This window comes from Camellia sinensis, chromosome 4, assembly GCF_055761805.1.
Source record: "Camellia sinensis isolate YWXY chromosome 4, ASM5576180v1, whole genome shotgun sequence".
Taxonomy (NCBI): domain Eukaryota; kingdom Viridiplantae; phylum Streptophyta; class Magnoliopsida; order Ericales; family Theaceae; genus Camellia; species Camellia sinensis.
Window position 1 is genome coordinate 224626035 of NC_138964.1, and position 15892 is coordinate 224641926.

The window sequence follows — 15892 nt, forward strand, 5'->3', positions numbered from 1 at the left end:
GACCACTTTTCTCGTCATTGCATACGCTCAAGGGAGTGCAGTCCTCGACCCTTGGACCACTGGTCGCGTATCTCGATGCATGATGGCCGATGAGTCGAATTGCACGACTCAATGTGAAATGAATGCGTACACAAGCACCTAAAGCCAACAACTCCGTCATGGGTAGTCAAGAGTGTCGGCGACTGGAGATGGAGGTACGTTTCATCACTTCAAGTATGAAACGTCCCTCGCTTCCTGTGTTCGGACTAATTCCTATTCCAAACACAATGCAACACATAACATGGCATGCACCGATGCGACTCTAGCATGTAATCTCAATGCAATGCAACTAAGTCATGCAAACATGCAAAGAATAACAAGCAAACATGCAACTAGCATACACAATGCTATGAACTAACAATGGCATACTCAATGCACATGACACTTAGCATACACAATGCACATAGAAACTAACATACACAATGAGATGAACAAGGCATGCACAATGCAATGATCAATCATGTGACAACATGGCATACTTAATGCTATGAACTACAATGGCATACTCAATGCAAAATGGACTTAAACCAAAATGGATGGGCCTCAGCCACACCCAAATCAGTGACCGAACATGATGAAAACAAGACTCCAAAACTCATGCTAGCATACACAATGCAAGGACCTAAGCCCAAGGGCACAAAATGCAACTCTACAAAAGCATTGAAAGGATGAAATATGACATACAATGACACATGTTCCAGCTCTAAAATGACATACAAAATGGCTCCGAATCATGCAAACAACTCACACAATGCATGTTGAAAGGCTCAAGTACCGAAGCTAGTGAAGCACATTACACTAGAGGCATGCAAGGCGATGCTCAAATGACAAAACCAACTCCAAACAGACCTTAAGCAGGTCCAAAAGAGTGGCAAAATAAGCCAAGATGGTGGCTTGAAAGGCATAAGAATGAAGCTCAATTCGAAAGGCTCATAAATGGGGTATAATGATGCAACTCTCAAACATATTGAAAGAGTGACAAACATGAGAATATGGCCAGAAATAAACTCTGAAATATCATGCTCAATGATGCTAAAACATGCAAACACCTCAAGTTAAGCATGCAAGGGGATTCAAGACTCAAGGCTAAGCAAGGCTATTACACTACAACCATACATGGAAAGAATCATTTGACCAAGGGACCTCAAAACAAAGCTAAGACAGCCCAAAATATGAACAAAATCACTTTGGAGTATGGCCAAAATATGCTAGCATAGAGGGCCAAAACAACATGCATTATAAGCTAGTGAACATGATTTACACTACAAGCATGTGAAGCATATGAGAGGCTACCAAACCAGCCAAAAAAAGAATCATGGCATGCCAAATGATGGCCAAAAACCCACAGAAACATAACCAATACATGCAAGAATGAGGTGTTACTTTGATAGGCTATGCAAGGGATTGTTCTACACATGCAAGAGGCAAACAAAAGGTGACCAAACCAGCCATAGACAGAGTCTAGGCAGGTCCTAAAAGTCACTAAAAAGGGCCTGAACCAAGGCTAGGAAGTGTGAAAATATATGCTCCCTTGGAAAGCCAAAAATGCAAGCAAACAAGGCCAAAAGAGAGAGGGTCACCCCTTCTGATTTTGGCCCTCAAAACCACATGCCAACCACTGAAAATCTACTGGATTTCAGTGCTAAAGGGCCAAGCAAAGCTTAATACAAAGGTCTCATGGCATGGCTCAAAACAAGGCTAAATAGAGCATGCAAGAGGGTAGATGACCCCCAACACCAAAAGAGCCTTAAACAAACATGAAAATTACTTAAATATGAACCTTTTTTCAGTTGACAACAAAGCTCAAATAAGCATGCAAATGAGGCTAAGAGAAGGATCAAAATAATGCTTAAAAGAGGGAAAAATGGTTACCTTTGAAGCTCAGCAAAACCAGCAAACTTTGGGACCAAAAACCAGCTCTTTAGCCTCTGAAAACAACCTCCAAGAACCTCAAATCAATGGTGGAAGTGTATGGCTATGAGGTGTAGTGTAAAAAGGTCAAGAACAATGCACCTTATGAGCTAAAATATAGAGATATAGAGAGATATGTATTGTTTTGCCTTAGAGAAATTCTGAACCTGGTTTAAGGAGGGGGAGGGCCTCTCTTATAGACAAACAAGGCCAAAGCTTCTTCAAGAAGCTAACAAACAAGGCCAAAGCTTCTTCAAAAAGCTAAAAAATAAGGCTCAAGATCCTCCACGTGTATGGAGGATACAGTCTGTGCCTTCCAGTTGGCACAGCTGGCACCCACTCAAACAGACAAAACATGAGGGAGCTGGCCGACCAGAAAAGGTGGTCGGCCGACTAGGGTAGGTGGTCTTCCACACAAAAAAGTGGTCGGTGGCTCCATCTGGTGGTCTCTACTTTGAAAGCAAGCTAGTGGTGTGGTGGGAGACCAGTAAATGTGGCCCAAAGACCAAGAAAACCAGCTTCCTAACAAGAAAACCGGCTGGCGGGGAGAAAGTGATCTCTAAGGAGAAAAGGTGGTCTCCCACCCTTGTACCACCTCCAAAACAAAGAAAACAAGGTTCATGCCAAAAATGAACCAATATGGATGCAAAACGAGAGTTCGGGGGGCAAAGCGCGCGACCGAGTGTCCCGAAAACTGGCTATTGAGCACCAAAAGTGGCGTACGGCCACAAAAGTGGTCTCCCGAACCATAGTGTCCCTCTAGACAGAGGAAACAAGGTGTGTTCCAAAAACCGTGCCAAACGGAGAATGTTAAGCGGTCTCAAGTTGAGGCGCGCGACCGGCGACTCCGAAAACCGAAAACTAGTCTCCAAACGGGAACAGTGGCCTACGACCACGAAAATTAGTCTACGACCACTGAGAGATGGTCTACAAGACCTCTCCCTCCCTCCGGGAAGAGAAAACAAGACTTGGTCCGCGGACTGAGTCAAAGTACAAAAGGGTCCCGAGGTCCGGAGGTGAGGCTCTCAGCTAAGAACTCCGAAACCTTGAAACGAGCACAACATGCGCAATCACCGAGTGCTCAATCGATGGCGCCTGAGTCTTAAGGTCGGTCAAAAATGGGGTGTCTACATAAAGCTATGTTCACATTTAAGTATTTTCCTATATGATATGATAAGAAATGATCTGTTTTTATGAAATGCTATATTCTGTATCAATGAATAATAGTTCATATATTGAAAAGTATTTGTGGCAACAATTCCATGGCTCAAGTATGTTATCTATACCCGGTATTGAAGGTTCCTTTATGGAACTAACAAGTATGTTATCTGTTCCCAGTACTGGAGGTTCTTTTATGGAACTGACAAGTATGTTACCTGTTCCCAGTACTGAAGGTTTCTTTATGGAATTAACAAGTATGTTATCTGTTCCTAGTACCGGAAGTTCCTTTGTGAAACTGACAAGTATGACCCTTAAAGTTCTGTATTTGATCTGTTGTGCTAATAGATATATCACATATGAACAAAGATGAATTCTGATTTCTGTATATGATTCAAACAAGAATGTGAATATGAATCTGTTCTATTTTTTTGAATCTAGTGAGACATCATTCATTTAACCCTTTACTCTGTTATTATTCACTGGGCTTCAACTCACTGTTTATATTATGTATATAGGTGACCAGGCGCGTAACCAAGCCTAAGCTGCTGCCTGGAGTTTTGGTGTGTCAGCCATCCTTTTGTGCCTCCCGAGGAGGTTCCGGATTAAGTGAAGCCTTGTGGCCATGTTTTGTAAACGTTTAAGACTTTGTTTTCTATTGTTATATGAGCAAACTTTTGTTTATCTGTATATGGGGCTCAGTTCCTTTTTTGCTCAATTTGTAATGAATGTGACGTGAGGCGACTTTATTTTTGACGTCACATACTTGTATACAAAGTTTTAAATTTCTGTCTCACATATGTCAGTACAGCTCTATGGACAATGTGTTTTATATATTTGTTTCCATAGCCCTTAATTATATGTTATTCTGTTCAGAGGCCTTTGGTAATTGAAGAATTACTGGCCGGTTACGATGCTAAACGTATAAGAGCGGGTTTAGGTCGTGACAATAACCTTAGATAGTAAGCTATCTTTTTGACAGATCTTAAGATGTATTAACACAAGGTCTCATAAGTAATGCGTAGATAGGCATATGATTACAATAACAAATAATAATTCCACTTTTCAAATCTTAAATTACAAAACGAGTTCCATTACTATTACAATTCAAAAATAAATAAAATAGACGCAAGTCTTCAAATGTCTCTGACTCTTTGTCGGCCTTGTATGTTCCTTCGATACCTGGCATAAAACGCCATAAGTAATGAATACCTAGTAAACACATACACACCCCATCCCTTTTTCCCGATCCAATATACAATAGCAATTACAACAAAAGGGAAGGAAACATGATATTCGAGAAAATGACATGGGTTACAAGCTTAGCTGTTAGCAGTGTAGAAATCCCTTAAAGAGATTTCATCCTCCCAACCATAAGAATCGGACGTGGATTATTTGGTATGACCCTTTTTTGCTGCTTTGTTGCATACCTTACTTCGGATGCCTACCAACGGTTATATATCGCGTAGCGCTAACCGCAGGGTCTCAAAAGAGACGGTAAAATAGGGCCTTGCTCATTCCCTCCTCACACCAAACCACCTAGGGTCCGAATACAATCGCTCCATTCAAAGGTTCCGAACAACCATTTGCGTAAGACTTTAACTTTCAAAAGAGAACACGCACTTCCAACCAATTCAATTTGAACATAACTTTATCTCATAATAATACTCATATGATCGAAACCCCATTAGTCACTCCATTTAGTTTTTCCATTTAGATTAATGTTTAAAGTTAGTTAACACAAACAAATAACAAGAGAATAAATTTGCATAAGTATAAGCATCGATGAAGGACTAACATAAAAGGTATATTACCATAACACATGCAATATCATACCAAGATATGATCATATACTAATAAGCATATTCATGAAGACAAGAGCATAAAACACCACTACAAAACTAAATTTCTAAATTCAATACCATTTAAAGATCAAAATCAAAAGGATCATTTCAGATTTTTCTCGAGTCTGGACTTCCTTTGGTTCATAGATAATTTTATCTAGATTCCAGAACATCTTTCATAAATGGAATAGCTTTTCTAGATTTTTAGTTATTTAAGAAACATTCCAGCGCTACCCAGATTCGTCGACCGTTACAAAAATCGAATTTTCTTACAAACCGCTCACTCTTTTTCAATGAAACCAATTTTACTTGAAAGATAAATCTTGAAGGACGTTTTTGACATAAAACCAAGGTCTAGGAGATTGTTCTACATTTTTCTAAAATTTTTGAAAGTTGGTTGTAAAACTAGTTTTTCATGCACTATACTCAAAATAAGAATATTGGTGAGCAAAGTGGCCAACTAAAATTTTTTACTTCTTTTGTGATGAAAACATTCTAAATAATGTATCAATAACTTAGATTTTTAGAGTGATAGTATGCCTTTGGAAATAATGTGAGATATGGGAAGAAAAATATAGTTTTGCATATATTAAGAAGAAATATAAGTAGAAAAAGGATCAAAGCCTAATTCATCAGCTTTGAACACATGAACACCATTACAACACATCTGAAAATATGATTTTAAATATCTAATAACATGTATTTGAAAAAATAAATAAGAGAGATGATGATATGACTTGCTTGTTGCCTAGTTGAAAAGTTTTCACAAATGTTCTTCTCTTTTTCTCTCCTCTACCACCAAAGCTCTCTCTTTTTCCCTCTCTCTCTCTCTGTGCCAAATATGTAAGTGTGTGAGTGTATTTTGTGCTCAAAATTGTAGAGATAATTGGTGTATTTATAGAGAAAAAAGAATGGTGAAAAGTCCAAAATATCTTTAGTTCCAATTTAGTTAGGATGAAATGGAATGTATGATGATTAGAGCCCTAATTACACCTTTATACATGTTCTAGTTAGGCTTAGGTTTAATCAAAGTTGAATTGGTTACAAGTACAATCTATATATATATATATATATATATCAATATATAATCTTATTTGTGTCCTAGGTCAAATTTTCTTTCCTAAATCAAGCAATTTGTTCCCAATAGAACATCACTTATATATATATACACACACACATAGCATAGCCGGCCTTGGGGAGTGGATTTGAGGGGATTTCTTTTGATTTTTTTTTGTGTACAATTTGAAGATATTTTGTGTACAAAGTTATTTATTTAAGAAAGGTATAAGTATATATGTATGTAATGGTACTAACTTGGGATCAATTTGTAATTTGATTAAAATGTGGGGGTTTTGGCTTTAATTTATGAATTTGAACATTTAATTAAGTGTAGTATTTAATTTATTTAAGGTATGGAATTTTAATTCGGTTAAAATTTATTTGTTTTGAATTAAACGGCGAATTGTACTGAGAACTGAAAACCTAGGATTTTTGTGTGGAAAATATACTGACAAAATTATTTTAATTATTATTAGGATTTTAGAAATGGTTCCTGAGTTGTCGGGTTCAATTTAGGGCTTGCTAGTTTTCGGTTGTCGCATGTTTTTGATTCTAGGATTAAAATTAAAATTGATTAAAAAATTGAAGGACTATAAAGAAATAATTTAAAAGTAAGGATTAAAGAAAATATTGCAAGATAAGGGGCCTCACATATACACATTTTTAAACTCGTTAAATTTGCTTGTCAAAGATTGGTCAATATTATTACATGACTCGATTCAGCTTGTTTACCGCCCTAACAAATATAAGATAATGACACTGGTTGTAAATTAAAAATATCTCTTACCAATAATCAATTTTTTTTTAAAAAAAATATTTATTTAAATTATTTTTGTATCATAACATGTAAGCTTGCACCAAACAATTTGGTACACGCAACTTCAATTAACACGAATACCACTAGCGCGCATATATATATATATATATATATATATGTATAGAGAGAGAGAGAGAGAGAGAGAGAGGGAGGAAGGCGTGTGGTATTGGTGTAATCCAAGTTGAGAAAGCATGCAGTTAGCCACACTATCTGAATGAGGAGGGTAGCTCTTCTGTTGCAAACGGGACACTGCACTAAACTAAACCTCATCCTCTATTGACAATGTTTACAATGTGCGTTTATATATATGTATTATATATAATCTACCAAGAAATAAACAGTTTGCATTAACAAAAGCTTTGTTTTTGTGTGTGTGTCAAGTATTAGAGAGGGAGCGCTATGCGTAAGACGGGTCCACGAGACAAATTGGTGGCGCAACTTGTAATTGGTTTGCTTATTTTATCATGCAGCTGCATCTGCTGCTGCTGCTGCTGCACCACCATAGTGATGGTGGGGGTGAATGCTAGCGGCGGTGGTGCCGGCGGCGGCGGCGGTAGCGGTGGAGGTGGTGGAGGCGGTAGCTGCGGTGGAGGTGGAGGTGGAGGTGGTAGTAATAACAGTAGTGGTAGTGACAATGGAGGTGGTAGTAGTAATAGGGATCTGAAGAAGTTGGGGAAATGCCTGACAAGGTGCGGTGCAAAGATGGCAACATGTGCAGTGGGTTGCGGAGCGCAGAGAGCGACAACAGTACCATGCTTGCTTAAATGTAGTTATCAAAACTTCACCTGCCTGAGTGGTTGTGCTGGATCCAAGCTGCCCGTGCCACCAATCCCATCTCCATCCCCTAAACCCAACCCCCCAACCTCCCCCAACCATCCCCGACTCCATGGATAAATATTATGATTAATTATATAATCAATGTATGTTATGGATTGGATTGGATTGGATGGGATGGATATATAATGAATAAATTGGTGCCCTTAGTAGGCCTCGAATAAATAAATTGATTAATAAAAAAATACAAAACTCCATCTCTTTCTTTTTCTCTCTCCCTCTCTAGAAGTAAAATGGATATGGTCATTGCTAATGCTGTTATACGCATCAAAACACTTTGGATGGTATAAACAACTGCATCTGCATGGGGTCCCCGTCCATTGTTAACAACCCAGTTAAGTTTCTCAAGCAATTCTTGATGGATCCAGTGGATGTTGAAATAAGATACAATCCATAGATTAGATTTGTCAAAATAATAACCAAAAAATTCACATAACATAACATGCCATCATAATAGTTTTCCAGCAGCAGTGCATATATAGCTTTTAATGGCCATGTATCATCCAACATCTCAAGGTTAGTCTCATCCCAAACCTCTAAAAGCTTTTTGAAGATGAATATAAAATATTACAACCGGAGATGTAACACGCCACTCCAGAGTATAAATTGATCCAAATATGCGTTACACCACTGCATTCAATATAAATAACAAGCACAAAAAAGTAATATTTATTGTGCTCTGCTGCGACTTTTCTTCTCCTCAATGCCTGATTGTGAAAATCTGTGTCTAAGGACTTGGAAGACCTCTTCTGCTTTAACACCTTTGAGTGCCAACAAAACCATGGCATGATAAAGCACATCTGCCATTTCTGAGGCCGTCCGCGACTTATCCTCATTCTCCTCCAACGTTCGGCATAACTCATCTGCCTCCTCCCTGCAAAAGGAGATTTCATCCTTGTAAGGATCTCAAGTTGAAATACACATCTGAGTGTCCCTCACCCTCTGCACATTTTAGTTACTAAATTTACAAGCTGACTTAAATAAAACCATATTCACTCTAATAATTTTTTTCCCCCCTTCTTGGAAAAGAGAAGATGGGGAAGATTTGAAGCAAAGAATGAAACAAATCCAGCTCATAAAAAGGAAGAATACAAAATCAGAACTAACAAATCCAACATATCACTCATGATACCTGATTTTTGAGCAAAGCAACTTGTTGTCAATTAATAATCGTTTTGTCCACGAGAGTTTCTCATTTTGTGGTCCTGACAGTTCCGCTTTCCGTTGGGAGATTGTAGATTCCAACGAGTACAAAGTTGTCAAAGACATCTTCCTTTCCTCGACCTACATAACCAACCAATATCAAATTTTATCTGGAAAAAAAAAAAAAATTTGAAATGACAAAATTGCTGGTAAAAGAAATCAAAACAGAGAAAAGCAAAGTATATGAACCTGTGGATTTTTCAAGAAATCAAAAGCTGATGTGTAATAGCAGGTTTCTGCCCCTGTGTGGCAAGTAGGGCCATCAGGCTTCCCAAGGTATATTATCTGAAAATAGGTAAATCCAATAAATAGGGTAAACATTGATTAATGAATATGCATAATGATATAATTTAATGGAAGTGATTATAACTTACAGAGTCACGGTCACAATCAAGAAAAATGTCATGAATATTAATGAAATTCATTGAGGTCTCCCCCTTTGTCCATAACTCTGATCGTGACCTGCTGTAGAATGTTGCTTTCCGAGAGGAAATGGTTGTTGCTAGAGCATCCCTATTCACAAAGCCTTGCATTAAGATGGCTCCTGTGTCAACATTTTGGGCTATTGCAACTGCCAAACCTTTGTCATCCCATTTCACATTGTCTAACAAAATATCAACCTAGAATTCAACTTTGTTAGATACTTCATTAATTTGAATAGGCTAAAAGTCAGATCATAAGGAGACAGAAGAACAAATAATAGGAGAAGTAAAGAAAAATGCAATAGGGCATAAAAAAGGTAAGCCTAGTTTAGGCCCCATTGGATGGAGGTTAAGCATGGTTTTAGTCCCCATTGGATGGAGATTTGGGAGGGGTAGATTGCAAGGAACAACAACGGGCATAACTTTCTTATGATGAAAGAATTATTTAGATGCCCTTCTCTGCAAAGTGGGGTGGCTTTGGGACATTGAAACTGCATAACCTCACCTAAAGGGAGTAGTAGTACACCGTCATCACCATTACCATTGTATAACTTCTCCCTATTCCTCGGTGTTCCAATAAATTTCCTTCCTTTGACAGATATTCAACGGTTCCCACAATCATGCATGTGGTGAGACACCTAGCAATGTCTAGTCAAATTCCGCGAGAAGATTTGTTTTTTCAATTAATCGAAGCATGTTCATACTGTTCTGATGTAATATGAGTATCATGTGCAAACATCCATCCATCCATCCATCCATCCATAAATCAAGCCACTCATGTTACCAACTGTTCAAAAAACAGTTCAGTAAACCACATTAAACGTTCTACTAATGTGCATTAACAAGGCCAACAGAATTTGCTTGCTAAAAAGAACAATTCCCATATAACAAAACTGCCGACTTTGAAACAAGGGGTGGATTTATTGGTGTCAACAACATTTATAGAACTAACCCAATCTTATAGTGTATAAAGGGCAGAAAATGCAACCTCTAATTCTAGAAAGTATTATCTACTCTCCTAGGTTACTAGCTGATATATAAGGAGAGTAGGGTCCAGATGTAGCTCGAATAACTATTGTTTTAAATAATCGGGCCACGATGGACTCCATCAAGAGATATCTAAATGATTGATGAAAAACACATCAGTCAACTTTCCATCTGTTTTCCTTTTCCAGACTTCTAACAGTTGCAACCACAAAGACCAAGGTAGAAACCTATGTCTGGTATTTAAGCCTTGAGCACTCGTTAGCTAAAGATAAAAAATGACAACAAAAAAATTTGCCGAATATTAAAAATTATGCTGAACAATATAAAAAAGAATAAATGAAGGAAGAAATTAAAAGCTAGAATTACAATTTTCACTTTTTAAAACCAATGAAAAGAGAAGAAGAAGAAGAAGAAGAAGAAGAAGAAGAAGAAGAAGAAGAAGGAACGAGACTCTTATTTTTCCATGTTACCATGGCAAAAATATTATCACCAACAGAATGTCATACTTTGCAGAATCAGGATTATGGCTAGAGGGACAATATTGAAGTATCTACTGCAAGTCAAAGAAAAAATTGAAATGAATTTTTACATGGATTCACCAACAAATAAAAAATACACTGATCAATTTAATTGTATATCATTTGCCTTTAGAGAAGACACATAGTCTATTTTCGAGTGCATATGAATTATTGGTGTCAATAGTTATGGAACTAACCCAACCTTAACGGTGTATAAAGGGGCAGAAAATGCAAGCCCTAATTCCAAAAAGTATTATCTACTCTCTTGAGTTACTGGCCGATAAAATTATAAGGAGATGTAGGGTCCAGATGTAGCTCAAATAACTATTGATTGCAAATTTTTAGGCAACACTGGACTCCACCGAGAGATATCTAAATGATTGATGAGGAACCCATCCGTCAACATTCCCCATTTCTGTTTTTCCTTTTCCAGACTTGCAACAGTTCCAGCCACAAAGACACTAAGGTAGAAACCTGACTACATCTGGTATTTGAGCCTTGAGCACTCATTATCTAAAGATAAAAACGCATTAGAATTCAGAATTTGCTGAATATTAAAAATTATGCTGAACAATTTTAAAAAGAAAAAAAAAAATTAAACGAAGAAGGAAATTAAAAGCTAGCTTTATAGTTATCCCCTCTTTTTAATTAATTTACTTCTTTTTTTTTTTTAAAAAAAAAAAAACAAAGAAAGAAACGAAGAAAAAGGAAACAAGATTTTTTTTTTTCTTCTGTTATACCATGGAAAACATATCATCATGAAAAAAATGCCACTTCATGGTGTCATGGGGATTATGGCAAGGGGGATAATATTAAGGTAACTAAAGGTTATGTCAAGGTATGATTTAAAAATTTCTATGCAAGTCAAAGTAAAAACACTTACTGAAATTAATTTCGACACGGATTCTCCAAAAAAATAAAAAATACACTAATTGATTTAAATTATCAACATAGGCATATGCTGCTAATTCCATTTTTTCTCAGGTTTACAATCTCTTAAATACAGAAGTAAATCCATAGTATGAATTTAGATGGCCCTTTATGAGGAACTCCACTCACAATATTCTTGTAAAAGTCCTAGACTTGAAACTATATGATGTGATATTCACATAATCCTAGCAATGCAAGGTAGGTTTGTCGACCATTCAGCACTCTATTGTTAGCAATTGCACCCATGATTGCTTCATATGGATTAACGCAGGCTACATAATATAAATGAAATATGCCTCAGCATTTATCTATCGCACTGTTTGTATTGATCAGATTACTCATTGTATACAATTACTAGTTCTATATCCTAAGACGTTTTCTACTAGAAAAAACTCAGTCTTATATTCAACATATCTGTAACTTTCAGCATATTGTAGCCAACAACAATAACAAATTCATCAATGCATAACAGAAACCTTAAGAAAACAATAGCTTGCACAGAGATTTTAATTGCAGTACCTCAGATGATGCAACAAAAAGATCTTTACGCAATTTTGGAATACCAGCAACGACAAGACAGGATGTATTCTTTTTAAGGCTTGTTGTGCAATATTCCCTCCTAGAGAAGAAGTTGCCTCCTGGATAAACTTTGAGAGATTGAAGGGAGTGGGAATACATAGCAGCAGCCATCATGATAATAACAACAACAGCAACAACGACAATAACAGTCACAAATCCTCAAAGCTTGTCTTCAAAATTATATCAAAGTCTGTCCTGAGAACAAGTAAAACACATTCCTGTAAGCGCTGGTTTGACTATGGCGCAGTGGCGTACATGCTCACAATTTGTGGTTTGGTGAATTTTCAAGAAATCTTTTGCAAAATTAATTTTTAGAGAGTGCAAATGCGAATTAATTTAACCAAGGTTTTAAAGATCGGCAGCAACAGTTTTGATGGTAACAACCACCCATTGCGGTTGCTATAGCAGTGTGACAAAAATTCACATGTGTAACAGCTGCCAGCTGCTACCCTTACATAAAAGCCGTAACCGTCGTTACAACATCATTATGGCCATTATGCTTATTTTTAGCAATTTCGTATATAAGGCCAATTTTCTCTTTTTTTTACTAGTTTAAATCACTTAAAAAACATCTAGAACTTATGCGAAATTCTTAGATCTATATGCTTTCAATCTCCAATCTTCATGACCTACAACAATATTTAAGTTGCTATCAAGATTAGATTAGCTTAGTTTTTCTTTTTTCTTCTCCTTTTTTTACCTTCTATTACTTTCTCACTTGATTCCTTAGTTATTAACTTATATCTATTTGATTTTAGGTTAAATTCATTGAACAAAATTTGGATATCATGTTACATACATTCACATTAGTATGTTTGACATTTTGTACCATGAACTTGTGTTTATGAAATTATCATTTTTAATATTAAACATGCTTCCTGACTTTTTCCCCACATACAAGAAGAAAGTCGTCTTTGGTAAAGTAAAGAAAATTAAATACATCCAACAAAAGAAAAAAAATTCCAAACCAACTTAAAATTAGTGAAATAAATGCTGTGATAGGGAAGGAGCGGCGGGGGGCAATGGTGGGTTACCATGGCTTTACGTTCTTTTAGTTCACCCACTCCACCGTTATTAGCAGCTAGGGTCAATACTCTCGATCTTGTTACACCGTGAACGTTATGTTAATTGATGCAGGCTTGTAACATACCTTCACGATCCGCAGCAGACATCCACGGGGACCCACTTTATTGACATTGACCCGATGGTAGAGCCCTTTTCCCTTTCGAAAGCTTCACTCACCTATTAGTATTTGACACCTGCATAACATCTTAATCCAGCCTATGGGTCGCCTCGTCCACAACCTCAACCACAAAGCCGCACCCATAAGATCCCATAATTGCATAGGTGCGTCCGATCCTATACTGAGATGTGGTAGTTTGGCTCAGTGATACCAAATGATACAAGCCCATTCAGTAGAACTAACCCTTCAAAATCCTAATCGGCTTGCAAGGAGAGGGTGTGTAAGAGACTTATATGCCTATGGCCAAGGCCAATAATGTAACCGAGTGCAAAAGAATAGTAATTTAGTAAATAATAGACCGGAAAACACATGATTTCCAGAGAGTTAGACGAGACGCGTATAAAATTATTTTTCCCCTCCAGCACCACCACCACCACCACCACCACCAACACCCAAACTCTCACTTTCCCTTACACGTTTCCAATAAACAAATTTGATTGAAATATACTAAATACTAATAGTGTAGTTTTAGTTTCCCCAACCCCCACAATGCTAATTTTGTGTCATTTGTTTTTGGTAAGCTGGAGAGATAGATCAAATTAGAGACTTAAAAAAATATCAAAGGTTTGGGTTCCTACAAAAACCAATAATAAAATAAATACTAGTATTTCATTCATAACCCTGTAAGGTAAACGAGCTGAAATGAGTCAATTGAAAGAAAAAGGGCTTGAAATAATGTCACTTGCTTTTTGAAAAGCATGTCGTGGTTACCTGATGGGCTGAGAGAGAGCCGCAGAGTGAGACAGAGACTGTGACGGGCACCGGCAACCGGCAGCCGGAGATTGTGAACCGGAAGACTGACACCGTCAGATGCGACGGCAGCCGGTAGTCGCAAGTTGATTGGTCGGTGCTTGTGGGAATCGCGGTTCACGGACGGACCGAATGAGAGAGACAGAGAGGAATTGGGGCAGTAAAGAAATACCCGTACCCGTAATCCTATTGCTGAGCATCTCCAACGTTTGAATTAAAAATTTCATTAGTAAAAATTTGGAAAAAAAATTTAATTAGATACCGTTCATTTCAATATTAAAAGATTATTTTACATTCTCGATTGTCTGGAAAAATATCAGTGTGAATGTCCTGAAAATTATCTAAACATCGATAAAAAAAAGTTGTCAAAAATTATTTTTGGGTAGACATCAAGAAGATGTTCCGTTCAAAGGTAACGATTTAAATTTAATGAAAAATAAAAGACTCACCTTATTTAATGAAAGTTTTGATTCATTTTTTATTTGAGTTTGATGGAAGGATTGAAAGTTAAACAATTATTATTTTTATTAAATTTAAATTTGATAAAACATTAAATGTAGCGTGGGAAATAGTCTTATATGAACTGTTTTATTTAGGTTAGTAAAAACTGTGTGTCAATATCTAACTACACTGTCAAACTGGTACTCAGCTGGAGAATACTGGTAGAATAGATTGTCCGAACGACCTGTCATAGAAAAGAAGAGATTTCGGCGGTGGTTCGTCCACCCGGGGACACTCCGACAATCAAGTCAGTTATCTCTCAAAGATAGCAAAAGTACTTAACTCACTATTCAGAACATAAAAAGCATACCTCAGACCCATGAGAGTGCCTCTCTTTTATTAGCCAACACTTACCTAATCCCAATAGGATTACTGCTAATCTTAGACTCCTAGTAGGATTGGGATAAACTCTCTAAGAGTCTTATCTTTACCCAAACTGAAATCCTTTCTCATTCTAGGACTCTTGTCCCTTATCCACTTATCTCGGATTTCAGTATCTTCGCAGATAACCTCAGCCTAGCCGAGATGATCTCGGTGTTATGACCAAGACACGTGGCACCTCGGCTGGCAGTTCGGTGACACCTCAACCACGTGTTGTCATTCAAAAATTATGTCCCCACAACTGCCCCTAGGTTCTATTACCTAGGCATCCTGAGGTGATGGAACCTATATCATTCATTCCTTTAATCATGACTTCGGTTTAACTTTAGCTTGTAAATTTTTCTTAAAATTTCAACAAGTGTTAAACATGACCTCGGTTTAACTTAAACTTGTAAATTTTTAAAATTTCAACAAGTGTTAAACATTTCCTTGGTTTAACTTCAACTTGTAAATTTAAATTTCAACAAGTGTTAAACACATCCTTGGTTTAATTTCAACTTGTAAATTTAAATTTTAACAAGTGTTAAACACATCATCGGTTTAACTTCAACTTGTAAATTTAAAATTTCAACAAGTGTTAAACATGACCTCGGTTTAACTTCAACTTGTAAATTTTTAAAATTTCAACAAGTGTTAAACATATTTTCGGTTTAACTTTAATTTGTAAATTTAAATTTCAACAAGTGTTAAACATGATATCGGTTTAACTTCAACTT

At 36.9% G+C, this 15892-nt stretch overlaps 1 protein-coding gene across 9 annotated transcripts; it reads right to left on the minus strand.

Moving 5' to 3' along the window:
- Positions 1-8105: 8105 nt before the first annotated feature.
- LOC114313807 (histidine biosynthesis bifunctional protein hisIE, chloroplastic) lies at positions 8106-14685 on the minus strand. Of its 9 annotated transcripts, none has more exons than XM_028260313.2 (7): positions 14256-14492; positions 13452-13665; positions 12242-12496; positions 9240-9485; positions 9055-9150; positions 8795-8946; positions 8106-8536 (listed from the first exon to the last, which is right to left on the minus strand). In XM_028260313.2, the coding sequence occupies exons 3-7, from the start codon at positions 12413-12415 to the stop codon at positions 8332-8334; spliced, it is 873 nt and encodes a 290-aa protein (XP_028116114.2). In that variant the 5' UTR covers positions 12416-12496; positions 13452-13665; positions 14256-14492; the 3' UTR covers positions 8106-8331. The 9 variants fall into 9 exon arrangements, with proteins under 9 accessions (XP_028116114.2, XP_082723853.1, XP_082723854.1 ...); XM_082867727.1 differs by having other exon boundaries at positions 13452-14165; positions 14256-14488; XM_082867728.1 differs by having other exon boundaries at positions 13336-14165; positions 14256-14488.
- Positions 14686-15892: the final 1207 nt, after the last annotated feature.

Coding starts and splice junctions, on each gene's coding strand:
- LOC114313807 (XM_028260241.2), bottom strand. CDS start 12,415: ATGATGGCTGCTGCTATGTATTCCCACTCCCTTCAATCTCTCAAAGTT. Junction 9,151..9,239: donor TTGATTGTGACCGTGACTCT/GTAAGTTATAAT, acceptor ACCTATTTTCAG/ATAATATACCTTGGGAAGCC. Junction 8,537..8,794: donor TTGCTTTGCTCAAAAATCAG/GTATCATGAGTG, acceptor CTCCTTTTGCAG/GGAGGAGGCAGATGAGTTAT.